At 35.8% G+C, this 19,787-nt stretch overlaps 2 protein-coding genes across 2 annotated transcripts; one reads left to right on the top strand and one right to left on the bottom strand.

Annotated features, from left to right (window-relative positions):
- Positions 1–389: 389 nt before the first annotated feature.
- On the top strand, positions 390–9,193 carry LOC141393135 (zinc carboxypeptidase-like). Its single transcript, XM_073966090.1, has 6 exons — positions 390–650; positions 728–864; positions 7,916–8,294; positions 8,367–8,460; positions 8,540–8,836; positions 8,935–9,193. The coding sequence occupies exons 1-6, from the start codon at positions 483–485 to the stop codon at positions 9,126–9,128; spliced, it is 1,269 nt and encodes a 422-aa protein (XP_073822191.1). The 5' UTR covers positions 390–482; the 3' UTR covers positions 9,129–9,193.
- A 4,519-nt stretch (positions 9,194–13,712) lies between these two features.
- On the bottom strand, positions 13,713–18,737 carry LOC141392422 (uncharacterized). The gene is made up of 4 exons (XM_073965366.1): positions 18,672–18,737; positions 14,013–14,303; positions 13,831–13,938; positions 13,713–13,754 (listed from the first exon to the last, which is right to left on the bottom strand). The coding sequence occupies exons 1-4, from the start codon at positions 18,735–18,737 to the stop codon at positions 13,713–13,715; spliced, it is 507 nt and encodes a 168-aa protein (XP_073821467.1).
- Between the last annotated feature and the right edge of the window lie 1,050 nt (positions 18,738–19,787).

Raw genomic sequence — 19,787 nt, 5'->3', positions numbered from 1 at the left:
CCTTTTCCTTAACATTTTATTTTGTCAACCAGAAAACGGTTGGATACGGTACGTGAGATGACTTTATAATTATTATTGTGAACATTTATCATGGCAAGAGGTGAACAAATGGATCACCCTCTTAATGCAAACAAATTTATCAATGGCATTTCTCACAAACCGAAGAAGAATGGTGGTGGTGGTGGTGATATGACTTATATTGAATTGCGACTGCTTCGACCCTTTTTAATCTAAATTAGGTTAATTTCGAGCACTTTATTGGCAAATAATGGACGGCGTAAGTGGCGGTGTTGTGGTAAAAGATTAAACAGTGTTGTTGCTACTGTAATAAAAACAACATATTTTTGGCCAGTAAAAGTCATACAGTCTTGGTCTGAAAGGCCGAGAAGAATCAGTCAATATTTTAACGTAGCTGGGTGTACATCATTGAAGAGAATTTTTTTTCGGGAAAAATAAGTTCTTTAAAAAACCCCAAAAACAAAATGAAAAGTCTTGGGGGATTAATTGTTTTCCTTGGCGTACTACATTTAATTGCTGGTGCTTCGGTGACACCACAAAAAGTCCGCTATGATAATTATAAAGTTTACGAAGCAACCATTGAAAATCGGGAGCAATATCAACTTTTGCAGTCTTTGGATGATGAGTTTGCGGTAATAATATTTAAAGAAATGGAAAAAAGTGTAAATGATGCTAATGTGTTTTTTGTTTTCATATAAATCGATTATAGCTTGATTTTTGGAATGACATTCATCAATTTGGTGAACACTATGATGTAATGGTGAAACCCTCTGAACAGTCGCCTTTTGAAGAACGTTTACAGCAACACAACATTAAGTATAAAGTCAAAATTGAGAATGTTCAAAGGTAAGTGTAACACTTTTTATCAGTGAACCCATGCACAACAGACGAATAAATATTACGTCAAAATTATCTTTATCTTTATTAAATTGAATTTCTCACAGTAAGGGAATAACTAGAGCTGGCAAACTATCGAAAGTCGGACTATCGTTTTGATCACTGTCGTAAAGTTTTGTTTATATCGTTTGAAACGGATAACGGATTTTGTAGCCCTTTTAGAAATTTGCCGACAAAACATATATTTGGTTTGAAGCACAAATGTGTTGCGGAGGATGTACTTGAATGAATGGACCAACATAGTCCATTTTCGAAGTGGATCTTATTTTGGGATTCATTCCTTTTGATAGATTTTGTGTCCACCAGTCATTTCAGTTGCTCACCGAATAGCTTAGAGGCTATGGGTCACGATGTCTGGAAGCATGGACTTACCCACGAAAAAAATAATACCGCATAAAAAGGACCACGTGGAATAGGATCGTTATAATATTTCAAAGATTCTTCGAACAGATCCTAAGCAGCCATTAAATAAAAATGTTGAACTTTTGTGTGGGAGGTACCCTAAGCAGAAGACCGATTTCTGAAGTAAAACTACATTTGGACAAAATATTAGGAGATCCAAGGTTTGAACAGTTGCTCCGTTCAGCAGATATATCGCGTATTATTTTAGTGACAGCACCGCCAGTGCCAATCTTCAAACATAAACTTAGTTTGGACTAAATATTACTAAGCCTAAATTTTGGGCGGAATCGGCCGATCCGTTCGTTATCGTACGCATAGTGCCATACGGATTTTTACAGCTTTCGGGTTATTTTCTTAGGAAGTATGGACTTGCCCCTGAAAAAAAAACTTGCACCGTCATCATGGGGTCGATGTCTCCTGGAAATATTACTATGTGCAAAGTATGGACCAAATCCGTTACTGCCTTCAGGAGTTATCGTGGGAAAAAATTTTCCGAACATTATCGAACTTTTGTGGGAGAGGTACCCAAAGCAATGGACCAATATGGGTCACCTTCGGACTTAAACTAAGTTCAGACAAAATATTACGATGTCCCAATTTTAGACCGAATCGGCAGATCCGTTCGAGAGTTATCGTGCGCCCCAACCACTACACATTGTGCTATAGGGTAGTTTACAACGTTCTGACTATTTTCTCAGGAAGTATGAACTTGCCCCTGATAAAACTTGTACCTTCGTAATGGGGGCAGCGAACACAAGTTGCTACAATAAAAACCAAAATGATCCGATTGCAGGTCCTAAACTGAACTTTTCCGAAGTGTTGTGTGGGGGGTACCCGAAGGAGTGGGCCGAAATTTTATTATGTGAAAAGTATGGACCAAATTGGTTACTCCCTTCAAGAGTTATCGTGCGCACAAATTTTCCGAACATTTTCGAACTTTTGTGGGGGAGGTACCTGAAGGAGTAGACCGATATGGTCCATCTTCGAACTTAAACTAAGTTTGGACAAAATATTACGGATCTTATTTCCAAACGATCTTCGAACAGACCCTAATCTGCACTTAGACACAAATGTTGAACTTTTGTGTGGGAGGTGACCTAAGGAGAAGATCAATATCGGCCATTTTAGAAATTAAACTAAATTTGGAGAAAATATTAGGAGATGCAAAGTTTGGACAAAATTGGTTAACTCGTACAAGAGATATCGTGAATACCATTTTAGTGACATTTTTTAAATATTTGGGGGAAGTACCGGAAGGTGTTGCCCATCTACGAACTGAAACTAAGTTTGAACAAAATATGACGAAGGCCAAAGTTTGATCAGTTTGAGAGTTTTCGTGCTCTCCAGCGACTACATATGGTGCCATAGGGCTTTCTTTCACCTTTCGGGCTGTTTTCTCAAGAAGTATGGACTTGACCATGAAAAAACATTAACTGTGGTAATTGAGGTCTTAAAGTGAACTTATCCGATATTTTATGTGGAAGGTACCCGAAAGAGTAAACGAATATAGTCCATATTCAAACCTGATCTATATTTGGTAGATATATTAGGATGTGTAAGGTATGGGCCAAATTGGCCACTCCCTTCAAGAGTTATCGTGCGCACAATGTTTCAGGACATTTTGAACTTTTGTGGGGGAGATACCAGATGGAGTGGACCGATATGGATTATTTTCGAACTTAAACTAAGTTTGGAGAAAATATTACGAAGTCCAACTTTTGGACCGAATCGGTTGATCCGTTCGAGAGTTATCTTGCGCTCCAACCACTACACACGGTGCCATAGGGTTTTTGCACCTTTCAGGTTATTTTCTTAGGAAGTATTGACTTGCTCCAGATGAAACTTGTACTGTCGTATAGGTTGCGGTGAATACAAGTTGCTACAACAAAAATCAAAGCGATCCGAGAGCAGGTCCTAAGTCGAACTTTTCCGATATTTTGTGTTGGAGGTACCAGAGGGAGTGCACCGATTGAGTCCATATTGGAACCTCATCTATGTCTGGTAGACATTTTACGATATGCAAAGTATGGTCCAAATCAGTTACTCCTTTCAAGAGTTATCGTGCACACAAATTTTCCGAACATTTTCGAACTTTTGTGGGGGAGGTACCGGAAGGAGTGGACCGATCTCCATCTTCGAACTTAAACTAATTTTGGACAAAATATTCCGAAAGCAAATTTTGGACCGACTCGGTTGATTCGTTCGAGAGTTATCGTGCGCTCTAGCCAGCCAGACAGACGGACGGACATGGCTAAATCAACTCCAAATTGTCTGAAATGGATTTCGTCAAAACATACTTCGAGTCTAAAACCATTATTTCGATGAGGCACATTTTGCCCGTATGTGTATATGGCGAAAACCAAAAATGTTTTACAATCGATGAATCCGAGTTTCACCCATTTAGAATTCGCGAACTGTTAACATATTCTATATAGTATGATTGAAATTCTTTAAAATGAAGTGTTTTAGGAGGAATTCCATAAGATCGACCAATAAAATTAATTTACGTGGAAGCTGTGTTGGCATCAATGTAGAAAAATAGCTAAAAATGGGTTGAAGCCAACAAATTTTTTATGCTCCCTTTCCATTTCTGGCTTAACCTTACATTTTATAGAGATATGGCCAAAAAAAAAAAAGACTCAAAGAATACTTCCTGAGCAATATGATACTAGTGTATCATTTTTCGATATATCCGCTGCATCCAGAACTCGTCATTTTACGTCGTTTAATGCATATCTCATGAGTGTGCTCCTTACAGCATCCTAGTAATTGGAGTCTAAAGTCTACGCGAAGGATCTAATGAGACCTTCCGCGATCGAATCCATCCACTAAATCCGCGGATATAGATACCTTGGAAATACGAAAATCGGCAAAAATGTATTTTGCCAAATTGGCGTATTAAACCGCGATTTTCTTTAACATTTTTTACATAAATGGAATGCGAATATCGCGATTTTACCCACTTTAAGGTTTTTTACATTGTGTGATCCAACTGGCGGCACACTTTGTCCGCTGAGTGAAACATCGAAATATGGATAAATATTGAAAGAGATTGATTCGCTGTATCCAAAAACGGATGCGCATCAACTGATTTTAACTAATTCGCGAATAAAAGGCTTCTTAATTTTCACATTTTTTTAAGGATTGTAATTTCAGTATTACTATTAATTTCCTATCCTTTTAAGTTATCACAGTAAGCAAATAAGCTTTCAGGATGGTAAACCATATTTCTTGATGAAGTTTTAGCAGTACACATTAATTATTGTATGGGATTTTAGTGAAATAGTTGGAGAACTCCCAAATATTTTTTTCGAATCAAACCAAAGTGCTATAATATGCAATTTATGTACCCAATCTCTATAAATTTGGTATCATATTCTTCTACGGATTGTCTAGATTCCGCATATATTTTTTAATTTATTTTTTTGAGAGTTTGTACGGACTCTGGGATAGAATAATTTGGATTTACTTCAAAATTTTTTTATTATTTGTTAATTTTCCGCGAAAATAATAATAATAAATTTAATAACTATTTAAACATCTACGAATAGATATGGAATGCTTTTAACGATTTAAGCATACATTTTCTCATAACAACAAATAAGATATTTTTAAATATTTTTTCTTTATATGAGAATAAAACCCGCTATAACTTTTGCGCGCATCGTCCAATTTTGTGAACGCGAACAGATTTGAAACCAGAATTAAATGCTGAGGGTACACGCATACATTCCAACGAATATTTTTCAAAAGAAAGTGTTAAGAAAAATTTAACAGTTTTGGAGATATGGTGTGAAATGTATACAAAATTTAAGGCAATAAATGTCGTTTTTCGAGTTCAGCATTTCACAAACTCAGAATTATCTACAAATTTGCTTCAGATGTTAGAAGAAGATTCGCATTTAACAGTTTTGGAGATATGGTGTGAAATGTATGCAAAATTTAAGGCAATAAATGTCTTTTCAAGTTCAGCATTTCACAAACTCAGCAATATCTACAAATTTGCTTCAGATGTTAGAAAAAGATTCGCATTGGTTTCAGATATATAGCCCCGAATTGCCTTAAAAAGTCAATATTTAACCATGTTTAGAGGGGGCTATAAAATCCAAACTGGATCTGACACAACAAAAATTTCAAAAATTCATAAGCTCAAATTGTTTGCACAAGATTTCCTTAAAAATGTTGCACAGTGTAATAGTTCTTTGTTTCGTAAACACGCTTTTCTTCAAATTAGTCATTTTTGTAAGGCTTTTACTCCTTAAGAACCCCTAAAAATGGCAAAACAAAACTTTAGTTTCGAAAATTTTGGAAAGTTTAGAAGCAATTTGCATCTTTAAATTTTGAAAATGATGACATATTTTATTGTAGTTATTTTTGTTGGGCGCATCCGCTGTGCATAGTGGTGTAATGTGTAAAAATGTGCTCCAGGCAGCGTTACCGACAGTTTTTGATCGGAAATCGTCAAATCGTCAACAAAATTTGGAAAATCGTCTTCTTCTTTATTTACTCATCCGTTATCCGGATATAAGTGATCGTACAATTCATCTTTTTTTAATATTTATCGCATTTTAATTATTATCTTATTGTATAATGGTTGTCAGCTCTCTGTGTTTTGCAGCATTCAGCAGATCGGTTTCGTTGGTATAACCTGTCCAGTCCATGATATTTTTGAGCCAGGATGTTTCTTTCCTTCCTCTAGCTGGCCTTCCTTCAATTTTTCCCTTCAGAATTGCTTGTAAAATTATGTAATTGCCGGCTTATATTCATCCTTCTTAGTACTTCGTCATTAGAAATTTTCGCAGTCCATGGTATTTTCAGTACTCGCCGGTAAATCCATATTTCAAAGGATTCCAATTTTCTTTCATCAGAGGATTTGAGCGTCCAAACTTCTGTTCCATATAACAGCACCGACCAAACATAACATTTTATAAAACGTATTTTTGTTGTTATATTTATGTCGTGACTTTTCAGGGTTTTACTATATTTACAGAAAGCATCTCGCGCCATCTCTAATCGACTTTTTATTTCTTTCGAGGGATCCCATTTGTCGTTTATTAACATCCCAAGATATTTAAAGGTTCTCACTCTTTCTATTTGTGTACCTTGTACTTTTAAAAAAATCGTCAACAATTGCAATTTTTCGCTGATATTTTTGTGAATGAGACTGACAACATAAGATATACAACATTCAGCAATAAATCTAACCCAATATCACTTAAATACCGCTAAAAAAACAGCTGTCAGGAGATGATGGTATTCCTATGTTTATCGAGTTTGCAGTAATGCAGCATGGTAAAGCTGGGTACACATTAGGTCTATACGATAACCCAAAAGTTTGCACAAATTTGCACAAACTTTTACAAAATGCTGTTCGATAACAAACTTGTTCAGTAAAAGAGAATTGAGAAGTCTTGCATGTAGTTGCAAGAACTTGCAAAAACTTTTTACTTGCATAGTTATCGAACAGGCATATTGTCATTTTGAATAACAGCTTAGCTAAAATATCGCTTGCTTGACAGTGTGACCGTCCATGTTTGTCTGTATACGTACATTTTAGTTGTTGGGCAGTCGTAAATCGATAAAAATTTTCATTCAAAACTGGCTGACAGCTTAAAGAGGGCATTAGTAGGAAGTTAATAAAGCTGGATTCATATTTTTTACAACAAAATATATATAATTAATATTTTATCACGTAAACTTTTTAAGGATGATTTTCATCCATTAACAAAACTAAACGAAAATTTTCGGCTGATGTAATTTGAATGTGGGGGCAAAAGCTATGAAAATACCTGTATTCCAGATATGTGCCTAAATATAGCTAATCCGTCTAGAAATTGCTACAAAACATTAAAACAGCTCAAAAATCGAGTTTGGAACAGTGTTTTCCTCAATATATTTCGTAAAATTTGTATCAAAATGTAGTCATCGTCTTATATTTCATGCATTTCTGGCTTAAGTGAAAAATCGTCATTTTGGACCATAAAATCGTCAAATCGTCATTTTTCAATTTTGGGGCAAAAAACGTCAAAATGACGATAAATCGTCAAATTCGGCAACACTGGCTCCAGGTCTATTTCAGCGCTACAATGTTATTCTCGGGAAGTTAATACTTCCCTATAAAGTGAACCAAAAGTTTCGAAAAAAAAACAAGAAGAAAAAACTCTTGGATCGTTTAGAAGAGCCTGTTGGATCGGTCTATTCTTTCTAAAACCTGTCTTACAACCGCATAAAATATGACCTTGAGTCGTTTTGAAAATTTCTACCGCTTGTAGGCCTTGTGTTCTCAATTGTGAAACATATTTTTTTTATTGGAGCATTTATCCGTGTCGATACTTTGCAGTTTTTACCACAGTTACCTAATGTTAATAAGTCCTGAAAATCAGAAAAGTTCTATGCTTAACGAAAAATCGGGTTTTAAGTAAATTAATTCACTACACGTGGTATTCCTCTCTTATTTTTGATATATAGCTGTTGACAAAATCGAATGCTGTGTTTTATTACTTAAAGAATCTCAACAATATATATGATTTTCATCCTATATGGGCAAATAAAGACCCTCATCTCATATACGAAATTTTCCATTTTATTTTCGTTTTAGTTTAATTGACAACGAACAGCCCAAAACCCGATCATATGGATTTGATTGGGAAAATTTCCATACACTTGATGAAATTTACAAATGGTTAGATGAAATTATTGAACGTTATCCTGATATTGTGACACCATTCGAAATTGGCTATTCTTATGAAGGACGTTTGATTAGGGGCATTAAAATTTCACGTAAACCTGGTAATAAGGCAGTTTTCATTGAATCGAACATTCATGCCCGCGAATGGATAACATCGGCAACCATTACATACATTATTGATGAATTGCTGGCTTCACGTAATCCTGGTGTACAAAAGATGGCCGAAAGTGTTGACTGGTGGATAATACCGGTTTTGAATGTTGATGGATTTGTGTATTCACATGAAGTGGTGGGTGGAAGAAGAAACAAAAACTTATGAAATATGATTTCTTTGGAATTAATGTTTAACTTTGAATTGTAGAATCGCATGTGGCGTAAATCCCGACTACTTTCTGATCCAAGTGGCAAATGTATTGGTACCGATTTGAATCGCAACTTTGATTTCCTCTGGATGTGTAAGTAATTTCAAATAGGATTTTAAATAAGTTTTAAATTTATATGTTTATTTATTTATATGTTGATTTTGTCCAACAGTAACTGGGGCATCTGATGATCCCTGCTCCGAGACTTATGCTGGCCCCTATGCTGAATCGGATCCCGAAATCAATCAAATGACCAAATTCATTAACACCAGCATTCCTGAGGATACAATTAAAATTTACATCTCTTTGCATTCGTATGGTCAATATGTTTTGTCACCCTGGGGCCACACTGATACCGAATTCCCCGAACACTATGATGAAATGATGCATGTGGCCAAGGGCTTTGCTGATGCCTTATATCGTCGTTATAATACTGTTTTCACTTATGGTTCAAGTGCCACAACACTTTGTAAGTGAGAAAATTCCTTGAGACTAAGATGGCTTAAATGACAATTCGCTGAAATAGTTCATATTTAAAATTGCTTTGTTCTTGCTTATTTTTTACAGATCAAGTATCAGGTTCTGGCAAGGAATGGGCCTATGGCGTTAAAGGTATTCCAATTCCATATACTATTGAATTGCGTGACAAAGGTGAATATGGTTTCATTTTGCCACCGGAAATGATTCTACCAGTAGCTAAGGAAGTTTTAGATGGTTTTGTTGGTATGATTGCAGCTGCTAAGGAGATTGACATAATTTAAACTTCAAGTTAAATTGAGACTTCTTAATAAGTAAAAAGAAAAACCTTTAAATTAAAATACATAAAAAATCATAATATAAATATTGCTCAACTATAATTTGGTTTTTAATTTTTTTATTCATATATTTCTTTAAATGTCTCTGTGTTATGAAGCTTTGCAGGGGTTAAAAGCTATATGTATAGGTTATCCGTACTAAAATAGTTTGCCAATCGCACAGATTCTGTTCAGGCATGTACAGGTCATCATGTATGATATATCTTATGTAAATACTCCTTTTTTCCACAGCGGATCCCAAAATATGCAATTAATTTTTCAGATCACTACTTTCTCATAGAAGACAACTTGGCCTACTAAGAGAACACCTGGTTTTCGCATGGCAGACCACTAGGTCTTCTCATATAATACCACTAAGTCTTCTATTATAAGACCAGTTGGTATTATTATGTGAGGCAATTTGGCCTTCTAAAAGAAGGTGCCGTCATCTTCCAATAATACACCTCATGGTATAACCGCAAAAGATCTTCTCATAGAAAATTACTAGACCTTCTTAGAAAAATCACTTGGTCTTCTTATAGTAGATCACTAGTTCCTCCTATAGCGGACCAAGTGATCTTCTAATAGAAGTCATCTTGGCCTTTGTTATAAAGGACCACTTGATTTTGTCATTATAGAATACGATTGGTCTTCTCGCAGAGGATAACTTGATCTTCTCATAGAAGTTCCCCTGATCTTCTTGTAGAAGATCCCTTGTATTTGCCATAGAAGATCACGTGATCTTCTAATAGAAAATAAATTTATCTTCTCATAGAAAATACCTTGATCTTCTATTAGAAAATCACTTGATCTTTTCATAGGAAGAGCACTTGGTCTTCTCATAGTATATCGCTTGGTCTTCCTATAGAGGATCTAGTGATCTTCTCATAGAAGTCCACTTGACCGTTTTTATAAAAGACCACTTGATCTTGTGATAGAAAACTACTTGGCCTTCTTATAGAATACGTCTTGGTCTTCTCATAGAGAATTACTTGATCTTCTCATAGGTAACCACTTGACATTCTCATTGGAGACCACTTGTGTGCACTCTCCTTTCCACAGAAAACTATTTTGTTTAAGACGACCACTTGTCTAATCATAGAAGAACTTCTCATAGAAAACGACTGAACCTCCCATAGAAGACGGCATGGAACTCTTAAAGATCTCTTGATCTTCTCATAGAAACGTGATCTTGTCATAGAGAATCCCTTGACCTTCTTATAGAAGATCACATCATGTTCTCATAGTAGTTCACTTGATATTCCCATACAAGACCACTTGACCTTCTCTTAGAAGATCACTTGTGCTTCTAATAAAAGATCACTTAATCTTCTGATAGGAGATATTTATCTTTATCTTCTCATTAAAGATCTTGATCTTGTCATAGAAGATCACTTTATCTTCTCTTATAAAAGATCAAATGATCTTCTCATAGAAGATCACTTGAGCTTCTCATAGAAGATCATTTCATCTTCTCATAGAAGATCATTTGATCTTCTCTTCTCATACTATCCGATTAAAAATTGGGGAACATCATTTTTAGCCATAGTAAGAACGCTATTGCTTTTGGTGAAAATCGGTTTAGATTTGGATATAGCTGCCATGTATATGTTCGCCCGCGTTGAGGTGCACCAAACACGCAAATTCTGTCCAATTTCGGAAAATTGGGAAAATGATACTGATTTTGGGCTAAAAATAAGTTTGCCAAATTATATTGGAATCGGTTCAGATTTGGATATAGATCCCATATAAATTTTTGTTCGATTTGAGGTATTTGGTGAACCAAACACAAAATTGGACAGCCATTTTGATGAAATTTAGAAAATGTGACGCAGACTTTTCTTGGAAAAATTTCTCCAAATTGTATTGAAATCGTGATGGTGTAGGGTATTATATAGTCAGGCCCGCCAGGCTTTGATCCTTTCCTTACTCGTTGTAATTGTATTAGTTTATGACATGGGATCCTCTACGACCACGTAGAACCTCTGCGTTCACTCGTCATTACACACCAGTCGATCAACCTTTGAAGAGTCAACTTTTCGTGTATTAACCAATCGTCTCGCTTTAATACTGACCGGCTCACTTGATCTTCTTGGCGATTTTCTAATAGAAGATCAGTTGGTACCACTTATAGAAGACGACTTGATCTTGTTAGAGAAGATCACATGAGCTTCTGATAGAGGATTACTTAATGTTCTCATCTAGATTATGTCGAACAAATATTGGCCGAGGCTACGTCCCAGACGGTCCATCCGTTGAGTCCAATTTTCAATGACTCGTTCAAGCTTTTCGACTGGTAACTGGCGAATGGCATGTCTGATGTTTTCCCCCAAGACCGGAATCGAAGCGGCTTTATCCGCATACAATTTTGAGTTTACGTATTCTCACAGGAAAAAGTCTAACGGAGTGATATGAGACTATCTTGGTGCCCAATCGACTAGTCCAAAACGTGCTCACCGAAGTGTTCTTTCAATTAAATCCATTGATTGATGCGATGTGTGGGAAGTGGCGCCGTTTTGTTAAAACCAAACATCACCGAAATTACGAGCTTCAATTTCAGACATGAAATAGTCGGTCATCACGGCGTAATAACGGTCGACATTGACGATGAAGTCATAACCGGAATCATCTTGAAGAAACCTTTATTTTTTCTGAATGAAGTGGCAGCTCTTGAATCTCTTATTCCAAATGTGGCAATTTTGTTTTTTTACATACCTATAAAGCTAGAAATGTGCCTCACCGCTGAACAAAATTAGGCTCGAAACACACTCCCCACATAACGCGAATTTTCGTAAAAAAGTTGAACGATTTGTAAACGTTGTAGAGGCGTAAGTTTTTCCATGATAAAATGCCAAACAGTACTAAGCAAAAATAACATGAACACGTGACACGACTCACGCGTGATCTGTCAAAAAAGGCTGTTGAAAAAAGTACCTTCTGTTGGATCACCTGTTAGAAAATCACTTGATGTTCTCATAGAAGATCATTTGATATTCTCATAGAAGGTAACTGTATTTTCTAGTAGAATATCACTTGATCTTCTCATGGAAGATCACTAGATCTTCTTATGGAAAATCACTGGAAAATCACTACTAAAACAGGGGGTAAGTAAAACCACAATAAATTGAATGAAGAAAGATAAACTACTCCATTGCGCTCATCATCCAAGCACCAACCCCAACATACCATAAAACCATAACAAATATGAAAAGAAAACACAAATTACGACCAAAACGCTTCTCAGATTGTGATGTAACTCAACTATCAATATAAAAAGAAGAGTGAGAAAGATGAAACAAATAAAAAAAACTCTCATGGTGTACAACAGCCAAGATCACCCATATACGTTAACGTACCTACAACAACAACATTTGTACTCTTTATTCTCATCTGTCGTAGTTTAGCAAAGGAAGGACTTTCTCAGAGAGACTAATGCACAAAATATTTTGAGCACCACAGGTGTACATACACAAAAAATAACAAAGATAAAATAAAAAACAAAGATAAGAGGAACTCATACAAACAGAACTCACGAAAAATTGTTTTTTTTTCACCACGGCATCGACCAGAAGAGAGAAGAAAATATTTATCAAAGAAAAGAGATATTGTACAGCAGACAAAAACTATTGTTGGATACGACAACAACAATTGTAGTAATTAACAAAAACGATTGTAGGAGTCACAATACAATATACGGATATTCGAATTGTTGGATCAATCATATTTTTTCTCTGCGTATACTTGCTTATAAAAATTGGAACCTGGAGTAAAAGAAAACATATCGAATCTTTGTGTAGGAATATAGAAGATCAACATTCAATTGGAAGATGTCACAAACGGTGTAGGCGATGGTTCACAAACCGAACTTTTCAAGGGATTATATCCACTTATTGAGCACCAAAAAATCATTTTTCATGAATTTTTGCAAGAAATCTGCCAAACTTTTTAGAATATTTTTTTCATCTGAAAGGTCACACCTTGAGGTACATTCGGTATTGTTGTTGTTGAAAAAGATTGCATTGTTTTCTGACAAATGCCAGCCTACGAAACACTGTTTTTACTAAAGAAGTTTGCGGTGTCCACTGTAGCTGGAAAACGATCAAGCCGATCATATATATTTTTGTGGGATCATCAAGAACATAATAATATTGTCCTTAAGCGAATTAAAAAGTATCCTCACTGCATTTCAAGGATCAAAGTTCGATGGCAATGCTTAGTATACTAATTACTATAGCTTCGGTATAAGTATAAGTTTCGAAGCATTGTTAGAATAGCCGGTTTTCCTTTGTCACTTAAGCTCAACACCAACGAGAAAATAATAAAAAATATCCATTTAAAAAAATGTGAACTGTCAAAATTTCGATTTTAACGAAAAAAAATTGTAGCATTTTTCTAATAGCAAGTGCCTGTAACCACTTAAGTTTGGTTATATTAAGTTGCATTTTATCAATTTGTAAGCTTTTAATATTTTGAATTTTATTAACTCAATAACATAACATACACATATAACATACAACATATCGGTTATATCTGCATCACAAATGAAAATTATTACTTAGAGACTTCAAATTCGACATTTATACACGATTTACCCTAGAAAGAGAATCAAATATTTATAATGTTTATTATATAGAAGAGTCATTGCCAGTCATACAAATTATCTACTTACAGTATCATGTGTTAGTTCTGTGTGCACAGCAATAACCCCGCGAGCAAGACCCAATAGGGATTTGAATGGAGTTATGTCAATTTTTCTGTCCTCGGCACAAATTTTTGCCTAAAAATACACAGATATTAGTTACGATATACATATGTATATTCATATTTACAAACATATTTTCGATTTATTACCTCTTTGACAGGACACGATGTTGGTGCACCAAAAACTTCCGCATATTTTATAATATTATCTGGAACCTTGTCAGCCATGCCGCAGACATCGACTTTGCCTTCTTTAACAAGAATTCCATCTTTAGTAACTTTATATTTGGCAATGGATGTTTTGAAGGCTTTATTAACAACACAACCAGTCGGTATGAGCTCACATTTCTTATTCAGTTTAATAGTAAATTCCGGATCGGCAGTTATAACCGGGTCTTCTACACAGTTTTCTGTTTTCAAAATTTTGACTTTGTAACCATTCTGAAATGAAATGTTAATATAATAATATGATATAGATAAATCATTTAGAATCTTATGTTATAGCTGGAATATAAAGGCAAGAACCGGACAGGGTCCAAAACGATTTTTGGAGTTATGTCCGTCTTGATTTGCGGTCATAACATCCAAATTTTTTGGAAGCTAACTTTAAGTTCATATACATTTTTCATTTCATAATATAATTTATAATTGATTTAAAGTTTTTAAGAAAATTAAGTACAAATTGAGTAGTAGCCAATTCATATCGAATTATATTCAAAATTTGCCGTCAATCCTATTTTAAATGAAAAATTCTGCCTGCAGGAAAATAAAAAGGTTTTGTTAAAATTTGCAAGTACTTTCTGAAAAACGAAAAGCGTCGCAGGCGGAAATATTTAAAAACATCCGGGATTTTTTACAAAAAAAGTTTTGTTAAGATTTGCAAACACTTTCTGGAAGACGAAAAGCAGGTAAAAATAAAAAGTTTTGTCAAAATTTGCAAACACTTTCTGAAAAACAAAAAGCGCCGCAGCCGAAAATATTTTTGAAAAAATCGCGGTATTATTATTACAAATGCCAAAATTAAGCAAAGAAATAATTTTGAAATTAAGAAAAAAATCGTTGGGAGTTATGTCCGCAAACCCTAACGACATAACGCCCAAAAGCATTTTGGGAGCTATGTACGGGCACCCATGGGGCTATACAATAACGTGAACCTATACTGTCTGATTTTTTGCAAAGGATCTTTTGTACCTGTAGAAATGTCTTGTATATTTGGCGAAAACTAAATACCAAATTTCAGGTATTCCGGTTGTAAAGGCGCCGAAATTGCGTTTCGAAAAAGAGAAATAAAAACACGATCGTTTTAGTTTCAAAGAATATAAAAGCAGACGCTTTATTGAGTAAATAAATAAATATAATTAAATAAAGGGAAAGTAGCAAGGCGAACAGATTACCTGTGTTACGGATGGCGATCGAAAACGAAGTGTCAATAATAATGCCGAAAGGTCGCGTAGGCGCAAAAACAACACTCGTTAGAAAACTCCTAGATGACATATCAATGTTGTTACAAAAAAGGAGTAGGCAGTTTTCTAGCGATTGAGTGAATCAAACACAATGAAAGTAAAGCGACAAACGAGCATTTCCAAACAATGCAAATTAAACTGAAATATATTAATTCTTACTTAAACACCGGTTGTATAAAGTGGTTAAAACTTTCAAAACACCGAAAATCGGAGGGTACTGTTCTTTAGGGGCTACATGAAGACGTTTCTGTGGGATATTGAGGCCACACTCTTCAAAATACATACTGAATATCGGGAGGAACCGTTCTATTGGGGCTATATGAAGATGAGCGCCTATACATATAGAAAAATTTCAGGTGGAAAGTTGTATACCACCAACGAAAACTAAATATATACGGGCATTTCGTGGGATATTGAGGCCACAACCTTCAAAACAACGAACATCGGGAGGTACTGTTCTATGGGGGCTATACGAAAACGTGGCCACATACCAACAGGTGGAAAGTTTTACACCATCAACGAAGACTAAATACCAAATTTCAGCTCTTTTGGCGTGTTAATGAGGCCATAACCTTCAAAATACCGAAAATCGGCAGGTATCGTTCTATGGGGGTTATATGAAGACGTGGATCTATACCGACAAATTTTAGGAGGAAATTTTTTCACTCCCAACGAAGACTTACTACCAAATTTCAGTAATTTCGGTGGGGTGTAAAGGACACACCCTTCAAAATACCGAAAATCGGGAGGTACCATTCTATGGGGGCTATATGAAGACGTGGACCTATACCGACAAATTTCAGGTGGAAAGTTTTAAACCCCCAACAAAGCCTTAATACCATTTCGGTGGGATATTGAGGACACAACCTTGAAAATACCGAAAATCAGGATGTACCGTTCTAAGGGGCCTATATGAAGACGTGGACCTTAACCAACAAATTTTAGGAGGAAATTTTTTCACTCCCAACGAAGACTTACTACCAAATTTCAGTAATTTCGGTGGGGTGAAAAGGACACACCCTTCAAAATACTGAAAATCGGGAGGTACCGATGATCGGAGGTACTATACCATAACTTTTAACCCCATTTCGGTAAAATAAACTGTTTTAGCCCGATTCACCGAGGGGTTTCTTAAAATAATAATTTGAGCGGAAGCTTTGGTCGTGCTAATGTAAAAAAAAAATCGGAAAAAATCGTTGAAGAAAACAAGTTTCATTATGTTATTTTTCAATTGGTGGTTTTACAACACAATGTAGAGCTTACTGCTCAAAAGAGAAGTTAAAGAGTACACTTCAGAGTTGAAGTTTCTAATGTATGATTTTTTAATATATCCACTGTATCTACCTCAAACGGATGCCGACATTTTGAAGACTGAAAAATTGGGTTTTTTGAATTTTTTCTATAATCGGGACGCCCACGGATTTCCCTAAAAGCTTATTATTTGATTGTACTACTCACAATTTCGCATTTTTATACCCTACACCACTATATGGGGAGGGTATTATAAGTTGGTTTTGGCCAAAAAGATTGTAACGCATCGACCGTCCGTCAGTCCGTCCGTCCGTCCGTCTGTCAGTCTGTCCATCTAAAACTTGTAATCACGCTACAGGTCGCAATTTTGATCGGATCGTCACGAAATTTTGGATATAGATGGGGTCCCGGAGGGGAAGAAGCCTAATGATTTTGGTGATGGTCGGATAATATTTAGGGGTCGGAATGGACAAAAAACGTATGTGGAAAAAAAACACAACGTTTTTTTTCCAAAGCGAATATCTCAGCTTCTATACGGGGTATACGAAAAGCAAAACCTGACAATAAAAGTAGAAAATATCACCTTTCTAACCCAAATTTTCATTTTTGCGATTTTAATTATAATGACGAATATCACAGCTTTGGTTGGGGACTTTCCAAAAGCAAAGCCTGGCTATGAAAGTAGAAGATCCCATCTGTACAATGATGTAAACTAGGTCGGCGCAGGTGACCAAATAACGGAGATATTGCAATAGTCGATAATACATCCCATTTCTCCACTTTTTTTTGAAAATCACGCTACAGGTCGCAATTTTGATCGGATCGTCACGAAATTTTGAGGGTTAATGGGGGTCACACAGATGAAGAAGCCTATTGATTTTGGTGATGGTCGGATAATATATAGGGTTCGTAATGGGAGAAAAAGACAACGTTTTTTTCCTAAGCGAATATCTCAGCTTCAATATGGGGTATACCAAAAACATGGCCTGGCCATGAAAGTAGAAAATATCGTCTTTCGAATGATGCAAAGTAGGCTCTCGTAGGTGATCAAACAACGAATATATCGCAATAGCCGCTAATAGAACCCAACTTTTTATTTTTGCGATTTTAATAATAATGACGAATATCACAGCTTCGGCTTGGGATCTTCCAAACACAAAGTCTGACTGTGAAAGTAAAAAATCCCATCTTTTACAGTGATGCAAAGTTGGTTAGCGTAGGTGGCCACATAACGGAGATATGTAGGAGGTATATCGAAAGCAAAACCTGGCAAGGAAAGAAGAAAATATCAACTTTACAACGATGTGAAGTATGTTGTCATAGGTGGTCAAACAAAAGAGATATCGCAATAGTCGGTAATCCATCCCTCTTTCCATTTTTGTGCAATCACACTGCGAAATTTTGATCGGATCCTCACGATGGGGGTTGATGGGGGTCTAACAGAGAAAGAAGCCTATTGATGGTTGGCATACATCCCACTTTTCCATTTTTTATTTGGGTTGTACTGTTGATGCACTTAAATGCGTTTCAAAAAAATTGACCTGTGTTAATGAAGACATTCAGAGCAAAAGCGCTAAGCTATGCCAATTTTAATATTTTGAATTTTAGTAGTCAAAAGCTTATGAACAGGGGTAGTGGTGTAGGGTATCACATAGTCGGCCCCGACCCGACTATAGCCTTGGCTCACTTGTTTAATGTATAACATGAGGGTGTAGCCCTCACAGGATCACAGTAATCTGCACCCAAACACGAAATTTTGGTGCGTAATTTTTTTTCAAAAACAGAGGAAGAAGCCTTTTGATTTTGGTGATAAGTGGATAATATTTAGGGGTCGGAATGCGGAAAAACTTATGTGTAGACAAATTCAAAGTTTTATTCTTTGTGAATATCTCGGCTTCTAGTAGGGATATTCCAACGGCAAAGCCTGTCAATGGAATAAGAAAATATTACCTTTACATTGGTGTAAAGTAGGTTGGCGAAGGTGGTCAAACAAGGGAGATACCACAATAGTCGGTAATGCATCCAATTTCTCAATTTTTTTGCAATCACGCTACAGGTTGCAATTTTTTTTACTTGTTATTAAGTGAAAACTTACACAGGCCAAGGTTACTTCCAATACCATTGCAAGTAGAAAAACACTAAGGACTTCTTTCGATAACATGTTCACTTTTATATCAAAAACAATGATGTTAATTAAACGACACTTTCACTGAAGAACTGATAAACGTTTGCGCATTATTATTTTGGCGATGAACTTTTTATACCAAAATTTGTCAATATCATCATAATTAAAATAGGAAACGATATCTATAATTTTGTCAAAAAATTATTTTAATCATTACATTTAATTAATACCATTAAAGAATACAAATCAAACAAACACCAAATAATGACAATGGGCTTTATACATACATTTTTTGGTGTGTTAAATGTACCATGAAATGATGACAATTACTCATATCTTACCAAAAATAACTGTTGTATAATGATAGGTTTTTTTTTACGATTGCCTGCACTCGATGCGGTAATTGATTCTAGCCATCGCCCCTGACCGGCCGTTCATTCATCACTTCACACATCCCTCGAAATGTTGGCATTTCTACGAATCCCGCTCTCTTTTGCCAATAACAACTTCAGAGAGACAACAAAAACCTAAAATGTAAATTTAACCGCGATTTAATTAAAAATCCCTCCGGCGGCATTGCAGGTATGATGATGTCTGGCGTGGGTGATTTAAAGGGTATGAAGGTGTTTATTGCCCATGCAATTTATGGCCGACATTTATTCCCGACGACAACTGATATGGTACGTCCATATAGTTCGGGAAATGAGTATTGGCTAGAAGTTTCAGAGACTCTAGACCAGAGTTTGACCATGTCGAATATCCAGTTTGATATTACCGATGGTTTTGGAATCCTTCGATCCTTAACTCCCTCTATCGATCCGCGTTTAGCTTACTCAATTTCGCTGTTGCACTTATTGAAATACACCTTACAGTTCTCCCAATCTGTGGACTTTGTTGTAAGGCCTTCTACTGATCTTCCGGAGAATAGCAAAATCCATTGAGCACCAAACCTGCTGACTTCTCCTACCAGGAAGAGTTAGTGGACAGGGGGCTCTTGACTATCCACAAGAATCTGTCTAATATGCTTCTCATGCATTATCAACCTCTGCTACCGTTGTAGGACAGTGCAATGTGTCCTGCTTTTAG

Source organism: Musca autumnalis, unplaced genomic scaffold, assembly GCF_047663935.1.
Source record: "Musca autumnalis isolate F117 unplaced genomic scaffold, ASM4766393v1 scaffold_2, whole genome shotgun sequence".
In the NCBI taxonomy this organism is placed as follows: domain Eukaryota; kingdom Metazoa; phylum Arthropoda; class Insecta; order Diptera; family Muscidae; genus Musca; species Musca autumnalis.
This window is presented reverse-complemented; position numbering and strand designations above follow the sequence as displayed.